We start from the raw sequence: 18,734 nt of genomic DNA on the forward strand, positions 1-18,734 counted from the left end.
CTTGAGATGTAATGAACAGCCTTCTGCCAAGGATAAAAATTTAGAGGCACATCATTCAAGTCTCCATGACACAACATGCCCCTCATCAGCAGATACAACAGACACTAGGCATCTACTCAGAGTAGGAACTCATCTTCTTCATCTTATTACTCACAACCTACCTTATCTTGAAGCCTCTACAGTGAACCCTGTTTATGGTCAGTGTGTTTAGTGAGAAGCCAGTGAGACAAGTTTCAAAACAATGCAACTGAGGAGAAAGGGGAAGTGTCAGGCACTCCTGATGTACGTTGATGAGGGGCAACATTCCTCTGGTTTCCTCAGCAAATGCCTTTCCTGATTTTATGGCTTTGTTCTTATCTGTCTATATCTATGTATCTATATATATATAACCTTCCTAAGGTGGTTCCTTTTTTACTGTCCTGACCTCAGGAAGTGAAATTTATTTTAAGAATAGTTATTGTTGGGTTTCCTGACATAAATGTTTTCTAAGAATCAGATACCTGAAGAGATACTTACCAAATATGTATTTGCTCCCGTAACAAGGACTGCCGTGGCAGAAACTGAGAGTCTGCAATGGGGACACAAAAGCCCGAGATAAATGTTTAGAACCCAACGATGTCATCTGCTCTTGGAGGTGATTACCACATCACCTGTAAGTGCACTGACAGTGTCTGCAGACAGAGAGGAGACAAACTCTGAAAAACATTTGGGACTGTGTAACTACCAAGAGCTATTAAAAGTGCTTAATGAGATAGATATCAGGATTTCCCTGGTGATCCAGGGGTGAAAACTCCACGTTTCCACTGCAAGGAGAGTGGGTTCAATCCCTGGTTGGGGAAATAATATCCTGCATGTCGCACAGCCAAAAAAAAAAAAAAAAAAAAAAAGGATAGATATGCATCAGGAGTGGCAGAAATTGATGGCGGAAAACGTGTTTTTGAAATAAACAATCAAACTCCCAATGGAATGTGAGAAAAAAAACCCTCTGAGATCTAATAAGAGAAGGAAGCCAATAAAATAACTATTGGGACTTTTTAGTTGATTTAAAGGCTTTTTGCAAAATATGATTTGTCCCATAACTCAGAGCATTTTGAGGGTAGCGAAACTGAAGGAAAAGGCAGGGTGAGGAGAAAGGCAGGGTAAGGAGAGTTAGAAAGTATACCCACAGTTGTGCAATTGAACGTTAAATGAGCGTTGTCATTTTGTTATGTATTTCAAGACATCAATATGTACCATAGGTGTTTCAGACATGTTTCTAGGAATATGAAATATATCAGTGTACAACATGTAAATACATATTCCCCTACTGGAACTTAGTCTGTATTTGATAGAAATATACAATAAGCAGTTCATCTATGATATTAAGTTGCATAGTGTAATAGAAGGTAATGGGTTCTAAGGAAGTAAGAAGGGCAGCAAATAGGTGACGAAAAAATTAGGAGTTTATGATGGGTCCAGACACTAAACTGAGTGTCCATATTTGGACTCATAGTGAAGATGAAAACTGTGGACATATTTTAGGTGGTTTATTTCTTCCTTTCCAATTGCTAAATATTCATTATTTTGCCGTATATTTTTGTTGTTGTATTGAATGAAATTGGAACTCCAGGATGATACTGAATAAGAGAACAAAGAGCAGCTGTCCTCCTTTTATTCTAATGGGAATACTTTAATAATGGTTCAAAGGGATAGTATTTCTAATAGCTCTTTGTAGATGTTATTTATAAGATTAAGAAGGATCACTACTAGGGAGTTCCGTGGTGGCCTAGTGGTTAGGATTCCGGTCTTTTGCTGCCATGGCCCAGGTTCAATTCCTGGCCAGGGAACTGAGGTCCCACACGTTGCCCCCCCCCCCAAAAAAAAAGAAAGATCACTTCTGTCCTTAGTTTTATATCTCTCTAAGTGTAATAGGTATGAACAATTCATAAATTGAAGATTTTTTTAAATTCCCTTTCACAATAAGATGTAGAAAATACCTGGAGATGTGTAAGACCTACAAACAGAAAACTAAAAAAGACTGCTAATAAAAATTAAGCAAGATCTAAATAAAAGGAGATCTATCAAGTTTATAGATTGGGACACTCAGTATTTCTTTCTAAATTGAAGATTAAATGCAATCCCAGTCAAAATTCTAGTAGGATTTTTTTGTGATGCACAAATTGAAAAGTGGATTCTGAGCTTCATATTGAGGAATTCCCTGGAGATCCAGTGATTAGGACTCTGTGCTTCCCTGGCAGGGGGCACAGGTTCAATCCCTGGTTGGGGAAGTAAGATCCTGCATGCCACAGCGTGTCCAAAACCACCCCCCCCAAAAAAATAAAGTCTTTCTCTGGAAAAGTGACTAAAATGAGAAGAACAAGTCTGGAAGAATATTGGTAAATATTTCCATTAGAGGACCTTAATCAATAATCCATGAAGAAACATCAAAACTCAGTAATTAAGATGACAAAATTATATGAACAGAAATTTCAAAAAAGAAATATGGCTGTCTGATTCACTTTGCTGTACACCTGAAACACAGCATTGTAAATTAACTATACTCCAATAAAAACTAAAAAGAAAAAAAGAAATATGGTTGGAAATTAACACATGGAAAACCACTCACATTGTGTCAATAGGGAAATGTTAGTTAAAATCACTAGATACACCTAGGACATCACTGAAATTAGAAAGCCTGAACATACCAAGTGTTGGTAAAAATGTAAAAAACAGGAACTCATGTTCTGCTGCTTCTTGTGAGACTATAAAAAGATACTACCATTTTAGAAAAGTTTGACTGGCCACATATAAGGTATACATTCACCTACTCTACTACATAGGAGTTGTGCTGCTAGATATTAACTCAAGTGAAGGAAAGCATAAGTCCAGAAGGCATTGCCCCAGTGTGAACTTTGTTTTTTGTGAGCTTGGAGCTGCTTACAAAGAACTACATTCATAAGGCTTTTCTCTAGTGTGGATTCTCTGATGGACAACAAGACTTCTTCTGTAGACAAAGACTTCCCCACATTCACTGCACATATAAGGCCTTTCTCCAGTGTGGATTCTCTGGTGGACAACAAGACTTGTTTTGTAAGTGAAGGGCTTCCCACATTCACTGCATTTAAAAGGCTTTACTCCAGTGTGGACTTTTTGGTGCTGAACAAGTGTATACTTGCGCATGAAGGCTTTCTCACATTCATTACACTTATAGGGTCTTTCTCCAGTATGGATTCTCTGGTGCTCAGCAAGTTTAACTTTGCCGTTGAGAGCTTTCCCACATTCGCTGCACTCATAACACCTTTGTGCAGTGTGAACATTCTCATGTCTATTGAGGGCAAAACTGCTTGTAAAGAATTTCCCACATTTGTTACACCCATAAGCCTTCTCTAAAGTGTGAATTCTCTTATGCACAATAAGACTTCCTTTGTAGACATAGGCTTTCCCACATTCACTGCACATGTAAGGCCTTTCTCCAGTGTGGATTCGCTGGTGATAAAGAAGCCTTTTTTTGAAGACAAAGGACTTTCCACATTTGCTACACCCATAAGGCCTTTCTCCACTGTGGATCCTCTGGTGCACAAGAAGGTTATTTTTGTACAGGAAGCACTTTCCACATTCACCGCACTTATGAGGATTTTCTCCAGTGTGGATTTTTTGGTGCTGAACAAGTGAATCCTTGCGAAGGAAGGCTTTCCCACATTCATCACACTCATATGGTCTTTTTCCAGTGTGGATTCTCTGGTGCTCAAAAAGTTTATATTTGTGGGCAAAGACTTTCCCACAATTACAGCATTCATAAGGCCTTTCTCCTGTGTGAACTTTCCGATGATGAATAAGACTGGAGCTGTGTCTAAAGAACTTCCCGCAGTCACTGCACTCATAAGGTTTTTCTCCAGTGTGAACTCTCAGGTGCTCCGTGAATTTAAACTTTTTACTGAAGGCTTTACCACATTCGCTGCACTTGTGATGCCCTTGCCCAGGGTGAGAGACCTCCCTGCTCTGCCTGCTTCTACGTGGATGCTCTCCATCATGGGAGGGCTGGTGCTGGGGAAAGCCCAAGCTGCCTAGGAAAGCCTTCTCAACGTCTCCGCACGTGAACATATTGTCAGCCAAGTACAAAACATCTTTCTCCGCCAGGACACTCGTAACAGAAGTAAGAGGCTTCAGGATAGATGGCTCCAGCTTTGGATTCCTGTTTTCCGTCACTTGTTCTACAGAAACACATTGTTCAGAAACGGCCTCCTCAGCTTCTACTCCATGCCAACAACCTGAAAGGAAAACAAAAAAAAACCTGATAAAGTGCATGGAGACTTTTGTGGGACAGGAGCCCATTATAGCTTTTGTATGACACATCAGAGAAGAAGTCCATTGTGCAGGATTCAAACAAGGGAGGCAGACAGGTAGAAGAAGGGGCTACTGTGAGTACTAGACCTCTGATGGTCACAGAATAGGGAGAGATCTTATAAACAGCAAGAACACAGGACACCAGGATATGGCACTGTACTAGGAGTAGAGGCCTGGAACAACCCACTCCTCGGCCAACGGTGTTCAGCAGAATTTTTTGGTGGTGACAAGTGTATTGGGTAGAATGTGTGTCCCACTCCAGGAAAAGGCATTCACACCTGACTACCAAGAGTTCAAGGACTATATAAGTACTTTCACCTCCCAAGATACATTAAGAAGAGACTATTAGACAACATTGCAGAGTGAGAGGAAAAGGAGAAATGTGGATGACACTGAGATAGAAAGAGCCAGGAGAAAGAACCCACAGTAGATACATAAAAGGGGCAAAGTGTCAAAATGGGGAAGAACGATAGAATGAGGTACAGCCATGATGAGTTTAAGACTAAAACAGTCGTGGAGAAAGGACATTTCCCTGTAGGATTAGAACTCATCAATGTATCACGCCTTCCTACAGCTCCTACTCACCAGGCCCAGGATGCAATTAACACTCCTCCTATGACTAGAGAGGGCCCTACCTTGCCAGGCACCCAGGGTTGCCTCCATCCCTCAGCTCAGGCTGGGTGACTATGAACACTACCAGATCAAAGTCCTCAGAGGAAAATAGGGCCACTAGGAGAAAGACACTGGCCCAGAGTGAACCAACCAATGACAGGCTTCAGGAAAAAGAGGTATCACTAGAAGAACCTTAAGGAGTCTTGCAAACATAATCTAGGGTTGACCACAAGTGGTGACCATGTAAGTGTCTGTAATTTCTGACACAGGCAGTGCACAAAAAAAAGGTTAGAACATGTGACACGGATCTTGCACACATCTGAACAGTCAACACAACAACTGGTGGCAAAGCTAAGTGGTATCAGTCGGGCAGGCTTCAAGCCTCTGAGACCAAAGCCTTCTGTGAAAGGCTTCAACATCTATGGTATAGGGCTGAACAACACACAGGGTGGGGGAACACAGCTCAAGTGACAGGAAATCAGGGAAGTAAGCAGTGTCCAAGGTCCAGGCTCGGAAGGATGGAGTGAGCCATGCAAAAAGAAGGGCAGAGTCCCATACGGGGCAACGGTGTGGAACAGGGGTCCTTACCCAGGGAGGCTATAAGTGACAGGTTCTCCAGCATCACATCACAGTACAGGAGTCTCTGAGCATTGTTAAGGAGACCCCACTCCTCCTGGGAGAAGGACACAGCCACATCCTCAAAGATCACATGGCCCTGTCATGAGGGGGACAAGTGAGTTCACAGCAGCCTCTGCAACCAGGACCCCCAGGTCATGGTTGTCCACCCCAGTGACCCAGCTCAGAGGACACACCAGGTCCTGATGCCACAGGAAATTGCTAGCATTACATCATTCAGTTAAAACAGAGAGGGAGACAGGCAGTCTCACAGACGCTCTGTGGTTGCCACACAGACCCCCAGCCACTCTCCTCAGAGTCAACTCTCCTGAGATCACACAGATCACATCACATACAATGACACTTGTGCTCAGACACCTGGAGTAAAGCCTGGGGACAAGGGCTCTAAGTCCATGCTCACACTCCCTCCCTCTCCACTGCCCAGCCCTGCAGGGTCACAGCTCCCTCACGTGCCTGACCGTGACCCCAACCCCACCCCATGCCACCACCTCAGCCCCAGGACTTCAGCACCTCACCGTGTTCCCCACATGCCACCCAGCACGCGGTGCTTCCCCAGGCCTCTGTGGGACCTCCCACAAGACACCCCAGCAATATCTCAGACTCAGCATGGGAACATGGAACTCTGGACAGTCCTTCTGTCCATTACTCCTACTTCTGACTTCCCGTCTCAGACATGGCATCCCCACCGTCACCTAGAGGCAAACATCCTGGGGTCATGTCAGACTACTCTCTCTCAACCTGTACAGCAGAAAATCAGCTCTACCACAAACGAGATTCAGAGACTCACCTCCTCTCCTGCTGCAGAGCCATTGCCAGGATCCAGTCACAATCGACATTCACCAGGACTGTGCCCTCCACTTGGCCCCCAGCTCCACCCTCACCCCCAGTCTTCCTCTCGGCAGGCAGAACAGCCTCTTCAGACCCAGTGTCAGATCACTTCCCTCCTCTGTGGCCAACGTGTCATGGACCCGCCCCCTCAGGAGAGGCCCAGCTCCTCAGGCTGCTATCCCAGGAATGACTCATGCCCCCAGTCTTTATCAGCCCACGTCATGGGTTTGGCAGTTCCCTGAAGACTCCCCTCTCAGTCTCATCTCCAGTCTGTGCCCAAGGACATGTTACCACTTGACCTTCTCCATTGGACACATGGGAACACCTCCATACAACTGCTGGCTTTGATTAATGATCCTGTGCCTGAGATGGTGCCAGGGCCCAGACCTAAGGGCCCACAATCCCAGGACAACACTGTCTCCTATATCTGTGTGTCAGGACCAGGGGTAGGGATGACGTGTGGGTAGGTACTGGGGTTTCTTCCACTTACCTGTCCAGGGGCCATAAATGCTGCTGCTACCATGGGAACCTGTGAAAAGAGGGAGGATCTGAGATAAAGGTGATCATGGTGTGGATGTAAAGGCTGAACTGTTTCCTCCCTTCCTTTTCCTGGAGATGAGTCATCTGAGGTTGACCTCTGACCTCGGATCCTCAGTCTTCAGAGCTATAACTTGACAACTCTATGGCCCTGAACAAAAAGACTCAACGTCCCTGAGACTCAGTGTCTTTATGTGTATAATAGCAATATTTATGGTGCCTATCTCATGATGTTAGTGTAGACATCAAATGCATTAGTGCATATCTAATGCTAAGACTGAGCTATTACTGAACACAGGATTAACATTTCTGTAAATGTTTTTGAAAACTGGGTATTTCCTACATGTCTTTCAAGTCATTATATAAATGTGATTTTTAATCAATACCTTGAGGTTTCTGTGATTCCCTATCTGACACCAAATATATGATGTCTCTTCCACCACCAATGATCTGATTCTATGATACCAACTGGGTGACTGACATTTAATCATATTCTGACACTACCTGAGGTTAGGGACAGAATTTAAAGGTTTAAGGACGCAGTCCCATAAGACTGCCCTCTTTAAAGAGGCCAGTTCCAATGTCTGGTTCCCAGGCTAACGGTACTTCTGTTCTACTTGGCTACAAATTCAAGATTTCCCATGAACATTTCCTAAGTTATGATAATTTGCTAAAAGGACCCACAAAAGTTAGGAAAACAGTTTTCTTATTTCTCTGGTTTATTATAATGGATACAACTTAGGAACAGCCCAATGGAAGAGATATCTAGGTCTGGGGGGGTGGGGCGCTAGAGGGCACCATGGTGTTTCCAGGCCCTTTCAGTACATGCCACCCTCCCAGCACTTCCGCAATTTCAATGTGTTCACCAATCTGAAGGAACCTTGAATTTCATTCTTCAGCAGTTTTTATACCTAGTCTCTAGTTTCCTTCTGATCCTTGGGATGCCCCAGTGTTGGGGGGTTGTGGGGGAGTATAAACTTCTAATTGCTTAGTTTTTCTGGTGACCAGTCCCCTCCTGAGTCTACCTAGGGGCCCTGCCCTAAGTTACCTCATCATAATAAACTCCTGTGTGACAAAATGGGGTCGTTGTGAAAAAAAGTCCTAACCCCCAGGAAATTCCAAGGGGTTCAGAAGTCTATGTGAAGAGCCCAAGGCAAAAACTAAATTATATATATATATATGTATTTATTATTATTTTATACACAGATATATTAAGCAGTTATTATTTGCTTACACAAGATTAACTTATTAAATCTATACCTTTTTAACTTCGTAGTTTCCTGGGAGAGCTGAGGCACCTCTGCCCTTGACTGGGCCTGGGCTTCAATGACTGGTCAACATTGCCCATTTTTTGCTGGCTCAAAAACGAATGCACAGTCGGCTAAGTGTTCAGAGGAGTGAATCTACACAATCTAACACATCCTTCTCCATCTCCACTACAGGCAAGACTCCTTACTCCTTATACCCTTGCTTCCCCAGAAAGCTCTGGAACCACAGAACCCTCCCATCTTCAGGTAGCCTCAGAAAGTCTCACCTGTTCTGCACTGCCCGCCAGCCCCAGGTCTCTCTTCTTTCATCTCAGGTCCCCTTTCCCAGAAAAGTGACCAAACTTTCCCTCTTAAATTTGAGATTCAGAATTGGCCGGAGTCCAGGACTTAGTCTGTAACCACATGGACATCAGTGAGCCACAGACCTCCTCCTTCAATTCCAGACTACAGATTCCACCGGCCCCTATGTTACCTCAACTTTGGAATTTCAGAAGCAGCATGTCCCGAATCCAACTTTTAATCTCTCCCTGAAACTGCCTTCTCACATCAGTTGCTGGTCTCAAGTCTTCCAGATGCTCAGCCAAAAGAAAATGCTTATTGTCCTTTACTCTGTCCTTAGGTCAGAGCCACATTCACTGCACCAGGAAATCCTGCTAATTATCTTTAAGAATTATTAAGAATCTTATTACTTATATTCCTTCGTAAAAAAAATAGTAAACAGAAACCTCAATTAGAGTTGGCACACCAGAAGAGGTCAGTCCTCACTGACCTGAAACAATAACGGAATCCAAAAGGATGAAGACTCCTTCTTTCCTGGAAAGGACTCAGCCAATGAAAAGCAAAGCCATGGACTCTTTAAAAAACAAAAAACCCATGGACTATTTGGTGGCTACAGCCCTTCTAACATCCTTTTTTAATCTCCATAAAAGTGATAGCCCACCATAGCTGCACACCCCAATTGCAATTCCCTAATGATGGTTGGGGGGGGGGAGGATGGGAAGGAGGAGAGGGGCGGAGTGTGGGAACCATATTTGCAATAGAAATAGCGGGCAGTCTATTTGTTTCAGCTCAACAACTTCCATAGGCACCACTCTGGTCCAGAAGCCACCTTACTCTCTGGAGTGGAATGCACTGGGCTCTCCCAGGTCTCCCTGCCTCCACCCTCAGAACCCAGTCTGTTCCAGTCTGTTCTCCCCTGAGCAGCCTTTGGAATACTTTAAAACTCTAACTCAGACCGTGTTCCTGATTTATTCACAACCCTCCGCAGCACCCAGAATGCTGACAGTTGGCCCAGACTGTTGACTCCTCCCTAAATTCTCTGTTCCCTGCGTAAATGACTGGAACCCCAGGTTTCCCGAATGCTCCCGGCTCTTGAGCACCTCCAAGTCTTTGCACGGGCCAAACCCACAGCCTTTAACACGCTCCACACTGCGTCACACAGCCTGTCAGAAATGGGACCACCACACACGCACACCTAAAGTTCTGGAAGCAGGGGACTGAACCCCAATGCCCTGAGCAGGAGACCCTCCCTGGGGGCTTGAGATTTGGGTCAGGATTGGGTGGGGGGGGGGCGGGACAGTCACCTGGGCCGGGTCCTGCACCGCGTTGGTTGACATAGGACCCTGTGGGCGCGGTGGTGCCAGGAGACGTGCAGGATAATGGCGGAGACCTAGGCCGAAAATCCCGGAAGTGGGTTCCGCAACCCGCTCACTCCTGGGCAGTGCGGACGGCGCCCCTCGGGTTCTTTCCAGTTTCTCTAAGCTCGGCTCCACCGAGTGATCCTGAGCCTCGGGTCCTGCAGACGGCAGCAAAAGCAGCCAAACGACCTCCTTCAGGAAGGAGCCGGAAGTCCCGCCCACTCCTAGTTCACAATCCCGGAAGAGCCCCTGTTCTGGTCCATCACTGGTGTGGAGAACAAGGCCGGTCCGCACACAATCTCCTGGGTAATGTAGTTCCCATCGGTCCACCGAGTCGGGGGCGGAGGAGACCCTCCCCCAAACTCCGGGGCACTAATGGGCCAAGTCCGTGCGGGAAGAACAACACATCAAAGCAGACCCATCAAACCCTGTATGTTTAATCTTTTTAAAATTCTGATTTAACTCATTTCTCAACATAAAAGTTGATACAAGATTAGAAAAAAAGCATTCCAGTTGTGTAAAGACTGAGAGTAGCCAGAGTCCTTATTTGTTGTTTTTGTTTTTTATGAAAACCTTGGAAGTATTTTCAAATAAGAAAAACCAAGTTAATAAGATTTTGGAATAAAAAAGGGAATTATGTGCAATAAAGTATGTTGATCATTGGCTAAAATAAAATACATGAAATTAGAAAACATAACTGTATAGTGGATACTGTCAACCTAAATTAACCTGAGAGACAATAATCAAGCACAACGCGTTACCTTGGGACCAAAGAATTGCAATTCGGGGCACACATTTAAGTAGCAACAAAAAAGATGTCGGGCTAGGCCATCGGTCCCCAACCCTTTTGGCACAGGGTCCGGTTTCGTGGAAGACAATTTTTCACGGGGGTTGGGGGTTTGGGGATGGGTGGGGGTGGGGCGGGGGTGTGGGCTAGGGAATAAACGTAAGGAGCTTTTAAAGACAAAGAGAGGTTTGCATTACAAAGGATTTTAATTGGAGCTGGAGGCAGAAGCTAGTCTCTGCTGAACAGGACTGAGTGCTAAGGCTATCACTACAGGGAAGTAATAGTCCATTAGTGTGACAAGTTGCAGGTGTTTTTGCAGAATCCTTGGAATATTTGCAGGTTGGCCCAGATCAAAAGTTCATGGTTTCACAAGATGGGGAAGTGCAGGAGGTCCACTAATTAATGACCTCCCAGCTCCATGTTAAAAAAATCCCTTGACAGGGGACTTCCCTGGTGGTGCAGTGGTTAAGAATCCGCCTGCCAATGCGGGGGACGCGGGTTCGAGCCCTGGTCCGAGAAGATCCCACATGCCGCTGAGTAACTAAGCCCATGCGCCACAACTACTGAGCCTGCGCTCTAGAGCCCGCGAGCTACAACTACTGAAGCCCGCGAGCTACAACTACTGAAGCCCACGTGCCACAACTACTGAAGCCTGCGCACTTAGAGCCTGTGCTCCACAACAAGAGAAGCCACCACAATGAGAAGCCCGCGCACCACAACGAAGAGTAGCCCCCGCTCGCCGCAACTAGAGAAAGCCCGCGCGCAGCAAAGAAGACTCAATGCAGCCATAAATAAATAAATAAATATATATATATATATATAATTTTTTAAAAATTCCTTGACAGAAGTGACTCCTTTTTATTTCACATTTCACAACACTATTAATTTGGCATGCCTTACAGGACTTCTCAAAGCAAATATAAAAATTATCACAGCATATACACAAACTATATGATAATAGCAGACTTCTTTAAAAAAACGTAAAAATTGAAATGACAAGAAAACACTTAGGAAGATATTAAGACATATATAAATTATTAAAGATTTAATATATATATAATAAATAAATTCGATAATTACTACAAATGAAAGATTTAAAACCTGAGAAGGCAAAATTCTTCTATGTCACTTCAGATTAGAATTATGAAAGCAAACAACATTTTTAAAAAAGTAGTCTTAAAAAAAAACAAAAGTAGTCTTATTTTCCATTAGGAAAATGAAAATGAAACGAATCAGATTGATGAGCCTAAGGAAGTCTGACATTACCAAATGTTGGTAAAACTAAAGAAATTAGTAAATATCACAAACTGCCATTGGGTATCTATTAAAATTACTTTGCAGAAGTGTTTAGCGTTATGCAGTTACTTTAAACCTCTGCCCCTTTGTGCAAAAAATACTTTCTATTGATACCTGCACTACGTAAACCAGTGTATCAATAAGAAAACATGTCAGATATCTCTAAGTAGCACTGCTATACCTACCAAAAGCATGAAAAAAAAAAAGAAGCAAAGAAAGATTTCAAGATTTGAATGTAAAATTGAATTAAAAAAATTCAATGCCACGGAGCAACTAAGCCCATGCGCCACAACTACTGAGCCTGCGCTCTAGAGCCTGGGAGCCACAACTACTGAGCCCGTGTGCCACAACTACTGAAGCCCCCGTGCCTAGAGCCCGTGCTCCACAACAAGAGAAGCCACCACAATGAGAAGCCTGAGCACCATAACGAAGAGTAGCTCCTGCTCGCCGCAACTAGAGAAAAGCCCACTTGCAGCAATGAAGACACAAAGCAGCCAAAAATAAATGTTTTAAAAATTCAGACCATGTAAACCTATACAATTATGAAAAAAAAAAACTTAATACATCTTAAGAGAAAATTTCACAGACTTTAATTTTGGGATATAGTTTGCTTTTACGTAGTGACTCATGAACTGGAAAGCATCCAGTCTAGAAAATAGCGAGGAGCTCTGAAGAGCTATTCAGAATGCACAGTTTACATAGACAAAAATACTTGAGAACAAGGAATTCATACTAGGCAATAGCTGATTCGTCATAGAAAGGTTAATTTTCTTTATGTGGGGCACAGGGAAGTTTTGGAACAAGGTTGTGAAAAACTAAAGCTTATCAGGCATATTCTGATTGGCTGGCCTTAGATATCCGCTCCTGAAAGAGCCAGATATCTGCAAAAAATAGAAATTGAAGTAAGTTTCAGCATTCAGATTTGGGTCTTAGCATGAGCCACTCTGTCTTGGGACTAGTTTAGATATTTTAACACATGACGGGGGAAAAAAAAGTAAAATCACAAACGTTACATTGTTTTTTGGATTTTACGAATAAAGCTGCTGTTACTGTGAATATTTCCACCGAAGTATTCCTGAGTCATAAGATTTAATTTTTCTTAAGGATATACCTACAATTGAGATTACCGTGTCGTATGATATGTGTATGTATAGCATTACAAGAGAGTACAACAGTATTTTCTAAAGTTATTTATCAATTTGTATTCCCTCAAGAAATATATGAGTTGTAGCTGTTTCATCTCTTCATTAACTTGAAATTGTCAGTGCTTGAATTTTAGTCATTCCAATGAGTGTGTAGTAGTCCCTCACTGTGGCTTTAAAATGTGTTTACAATGCTGAGTAATAAGGAGAAGTATATTTTCATTTTCTTATTTACCATTTATACTTCTTTGGTGACACATGCCTTCAGAAGTTTTGCGAATATTTTGAATTGTGTTATTTTTCGTTATTGTTATAAGGACCATTTACATATTGAGAATCACAGTCATTTTTCAGAGATAGTTCTTACAAATACCTTTCTCTAGGTTGTGACTTGAGTTCTTACTTTCTTAACTATCTCTTGAAAAGGAAAGTTTTAATTCTGATTAAGCTTCAATTTATTTTCTTTGGTTAATGACCTTTGTGTTTTTATTTATTTATTTTTGTTTATTTTTATAAATTAATTTATTTTTGGTCGCATTGGGTCTTTGTTGCTGTGCGCAGGCTATTTCTAGCTGTGGAGTGCAGAGGCTACTCTTCCTTGAGGTGCGCGGGCTTCTCATTGCAGTGGCTTCTTTTGTTGCAGAGCACGGGCTCGAGGTGCGAGGGCTGAGTAGTTGTGGCTCCCGGGCCTTAGAGTGCAGGCTCAGTAGTTGTGGCACACAGGCTTAGTTGCTACACGGCATGTAGGATCTTCCCGGGGATCGAACCTGTGTCCCCTGCATTGGCAGGTGGATTCTTAACCACTGTGCCACCAGGGAAGTCCCACCTTTTGGTTTTTAAATAATCCTTACCCTTAACCAAAAACAAGTCCTAAGTCATCTTTTCTACTACATTTTTTCCCTCTGACATAAAGAACTGTGTGTGGGGACTTAAATAAATATATAAATATGAAAATAAATAAATATGAAAAAATAAAATAAAATGTTGATTGCTCAGACTGATGTACATGGATTACCTTTAACAAGATCTTTCTTTTGCAGACTTCCAAGAACAAATGTAGGATATTTGTAAAAGCTATTTTAACATCGTCTACTTATCCTTGTATGTTACTATTCAATTAGATTTTGTTTGTATGTTTGTTGTGGCCGCACCATGTAGCTTGGGGATCTTATCTCCCTGACCAGGGATCGAACCGGGCCCCCGGCAGTGGAGGCACGGTCAATTGGATTTTTTTTTCTTCCTGCTAACATGTATTATATTTCTGATTGTTTGCCTGGATTATAATTACCCTCTTCACATGCCATGATGGACACACTGAGAAGACGAACGTTTTCCCTTTTTTCTGCCTTAAAGTTTTCAAAAGGAAGTCTCCATTCGTGCTTTGTTATTGATACTTTTCTGACTGTGAATAATTTCCCTTTTTTATGAGAGAACAATTTTATACTCACAGGCTTCAGAAGGCAGCATGAGCTCCCTGGGACTTGATTTCATTATTTCAATTTCATTGTTGTGTTTTGAGGGCAAGTCTCCATTTGTAGCCGATCAAACTGGTTTTCCAATTTACCAGAGCAATGCATGTTTCCCTCCTGGAATAAATCTACTTAAGTTAAATAAAAAGTACATCCATTTAAATTGAAAGCACTGGTATCAATGGCTATCACTAATGTCCACTGACACTGACCACATGTCAGGCCTGTTCCAGGCACTGTCGATTACCACACGTTTAATTCTGACACCACTTGCTCTCAAAGTCATGAAAATACAGCTAATGCATTAAGTCTCTCATTAAGCTCAACTTACATTAGAAGATGCCCCTCCATTGTGAGATGCTATCCTCTGCCTTCTTTCCAGGTAAAAGTCCTTTATTTTTTGAAATGTGGGTGTGAAATGTCCTTTTTTACCAAATCTGTGTGAGCTTTCTAGTCAAAAAAATTTTTTTAGTGACTCATGAAATGCTAACATCTGGGAATCACCAAATCACTGTCCCCCATAGGCTCCCTCTGTTATCCCATTAAATTCTCCCTATCCCACTGACCCCTCACCTCCACTTTCCCCTTCCTGCTGCATGTCCTTTCCTCCTTTGTGTAGCACCCAAGAGTCCAGTTCTGGAGGCCGACTGATGCATCAAATTCCAGCTTCACTGCTTATGCCCTGTGTGACCCTGTGCTAGTCAATGAGCTGTTTGTGTGTCAGTTTCCCCCTTGGTAAAATAGGATAATGTTGTAGCTGCTGCTCAGGGCTGTAGGAGGGTCTATTGGTTAATGTATGAAAAGTGCATAGGGCAGCACCTTGTGCTCCCTAATGAATGGGTCTGTTGATGGTTACAATCCCAGCTGCCATCATCAGCATCATTGTCATCACCATCCCCATCATCATCATGGTCACCATCGTGCCAGACCTTGGCCCATTCTGGAGCCATGTGGCATAGTTTTGTGGTTACACAGCACAAACCCCATGTACAGCCAAACTGTGTCTCTAGCTTGGTTCAGCTGCTCATCAGTTCCCTGCCTTTCAGCAAGTACATTTATCTCCCTGAGCCTCGATTTCCTTTTATGGAAAATGATGCCTTTCAGGCACCTGCTTCATGGGGAGGCTGTGAGGAAAACCCAAAATAGAATCCTTTAGTGCAAGGCCCACAGGAAGAGATGCCTAACGCTGTAAGATGAAGGTGCAAACCATGTTCCTGAATAAGGAGACCAAATTATGTGTACACAAGGACAGACATGAACTGACTAGATGGTATGTATAATTTTGTTATGCCTGGGCAATTAATTAAAAAGCCCAGGAAAAGTATCAATAAAAACCTTAATTAAAACTTATAAATATATTTAACATTTCAAATAAAATACTTCTATTTCATAAAACTAGTACAGGCTAAATTATTTTTTCCACTCTGCAGAACTTGTGGGATCTTATTTCCCCGACCAGGGATTGAACCCAGGCCCTTGGCAGTGAGAGCACCCAGTCCTAACCACTGGACTGTCAGGGAATTCCCCAGTATGGGCTAAATTTAGATACCAATGAAAGAATAGGCAAAACAACTACGTTGAAAAAAATCAGAAAGTGAATGACTCTCAGAGACTCACGGAATCAGGCAAGTGGGCATTTTTCGGCATCACAGAATTGTTCTATACCTAGACTGGGAAGTTTTTTCATGTATAAATGCATTTATCAGTCATCAAATTGTACAGTTGATGTTCGTGTATTCCCCTGAAATAAACTTTACATTGAAAAAGTTTAAAACACTTCCTGAACTTTAGTTAATGGCTTGTATCTTGCCATGGCATGGGTAGTGTTTGTGAACCTAAATGCAGTGTAGTCAAAGAAGGCCCGGAAGCAACGGTTCACCTATGTCCTTGAGCACATCCAAGACACAGTTCTTGATTTCTCAATACCTTTCTCTACCAAAAAGAAAATCTCCTTAGAGAAAAGACTGATTCCTGGCAGAGAAAGGAAATTTGCAGGATGAAACTGTAATATCTTTTGTATCAGAGCTAAGTGCACAAAATGTGATGGTGACATGAAAATGGGACAAACCAGCATAAAGGAACTCCCATGGACTCAAATCTGGGAAATTTTGAGATTCAAAACAAATGACGGGCTTCCCTGGTGGTGCAGTGGTTAAGAATCCGCCTGCCAGTGCAGGGGACACAGGTTTGAGCCCTGGTCTGGGAAGATCCCACACGCCACGGAGCAGCTAAGCCTGTGTGCTACAACTACTGAGCCTGTGCTCTAGAGCCCACGAGCCACAACTACTGAGCCCATGTGCCACAATTAGAGAAAACCCACATGCAGCAACGAAGACCCAACGCAGCCAAAAAAAAGGCTCTGAAGGGACTTTCCTGGTGGTCCAGTGGCTAAGAATCTGCCTTCCAATACAGGTTTGATCCCTGGTGGGGGAACTAAGAGCCCACATGCAGCGGGACAACTAAGTCCACACGCCACAACTAGAGAAGCCCGTGCACCACAATGAACACCCAGCGCAGCCAAAAAAAAAAAAAAAAAAAAGGGCTCTGAAGAAAGCCCCGAGTGAGAAAAATGATCATTTTATATTTTTCTGTACGGCACATTTTTTTTTTAAATTTCTTTTTGGCTGCATTGGGTCTTCGTTGCTGCGTGTGGGCTTTCTCTAGTTGTGGCAAGCGGGGGCTACTCTTTGTTGCGGTGTGCAGGATTCTCATTGCGGTGGTTTCTCTTGTTGTGGAGCACAGATTCTAGGCACATGGGCTCAGTAGTTGTGGCTCTCGGGCTCTACACCGCAGGCTCAGTAGCTGTGGCACATGGGCTTAGTCACTCTGCAGCGTGTGGGATCCTCCTGGACCAGGGCTTAAACCCGTGTCCCCTGCATTGGCAGGCAGATTCTTAACCACTGAACCACCAGGGAAGCCCCTGTATGGCACATTTTTTCACATTATTTCAGTTAATACTGATTATCTTGTGTAGCTTGAAAACTAGCCTCAAAGGAAAAAAAATCTCAGGACAAATTTCAAGTACTCATATCCAATGCCAGCACAAGGGAGTAAGTCCATGGTGGCAACTGTGAAACCCATACAAACACGAGACCTGCATGTATACATCTAGACTCACCTGTTAAAATCCCTGGCACTTTACTCTGTAAAAACATAAAAAACAGCTTCACACAAACATTTATAAGATCGGACAAGGAGGATCCTTCTCCTTTACCATGAATTTAACTTGGATGTGTGTTTTATTTTACTGGTTTTACCTATAATTCAACCGCTAGAAAGCTGCAGAGGGGGACTTGGAAATGTCCAGTCCTTTCCACAGGGTTAGAGAGGCTAAAACAGTGGAAAGAGGAAAGAAATAGCACTCACCTCAGAAGGCCACAGCCACACAGGATGAGCACCTTGCTGTCAGAGACAATAAAGAAAACAAACCCTCCAACAAACCACTTTCAATACATCAGCCGGTGTGACCCTTTAAAGACATGGCAGATCAAGCCATTCCTCTGCTTCAAATCCTCCAATGTCTCCCCATTTCATTCAGAGTCAAAGCCAAGACCCTAACAGTGTTATGCAGCGTTTGACTGCAGTTGGACTCCCAATTTCCTTTCTGAATTAATCTCCTACTATTCCCTCTCTTCATCACTGATTCAGCTCCATCACCTCCTTGATGTGCCTCGAATATTCCAGGTTATGTCCCAGCTGTAAAGCCCTTGAACTGGATGTTCCCTCTACATGGGGAGAACTTTCTCCAAATAGCCACATAGTTAGCACCTTCTTCTCTTCCCAAGTCTTTGCATAAACGTCAGCTTTGAGAAGAGGCCCCACTTTAACCATTCTATTTAAAATTATGACGTGTTCTTATCCCCTCACAGATTGGTGTGTATCATTGAACTTACACTGCTCCATTTTTTCCCTTCAGTAACACTTATGACCTTCTAGTATTTTATACAATTTATTGTTTATTATGCTGCTTATGTAAACTCTGCAGGGCAAGATTGTTTCTTTTTTCAACCTGTTTTGTTCAGTGATGCCTTTCAAGTGCCCAGAACAGTGATTCTGGCATCCAATAAATATCGAAGTGAATGAATGAATGATTAAAAAAAAGAAAAAGAAAAAAACCCACATAGAATGGAATCAAGAGTGAGAATTGGGGGGGGAGGGATAAATTGGGAGATTGGGATTGACATATACACACTACTATA

General features: G+C 43.1%; 1 protein-coding gene across 1 annotated transcript; it reads right to left on the reverse strand.

Annotated features, from left to right (window-relative positions):
- Nucleotides 1-1,163: 1,163 nt before the first annotated feature.
- On the reverse strand, nt 1,164-15,454 carry LOC307178503 (uncharacterized protein; the record flags this gene model as incomplete). Its single annotated transcript, XM_079906694.1, has 5 exons — nt 1,164-4,247; nt 5,524-5,650; nt 6,890-6,928; nt 9,788-10,213; nt 15,392-15,454. 5 exons carry the CDS (start codon nt 15,452-15,454, stop codon nt 2,917-2,919), a joined length of 1,986 nt encoding a protein of 661 aa, XP_079762820.1. The 3' UTR covers nt 1,164-2,916.
- Between the last annotated feature and the right edge of the window lie 3,280 nt (nt 15,455-18,734).

Source organism: Stenella coeruleoalba, assembly GCF_951394435.1.
Source record: "Stenella coeruleoalba genome assembly, chromosome: 20".
In the NCBI taxonomy this organism is placed as follows: domain Eukaryota; kingdom Metazoa; phylum Chordata; class Mammalia; order Artiodactyla; family Delphinidae; genus Stenella; species Stenella coeruleoalba.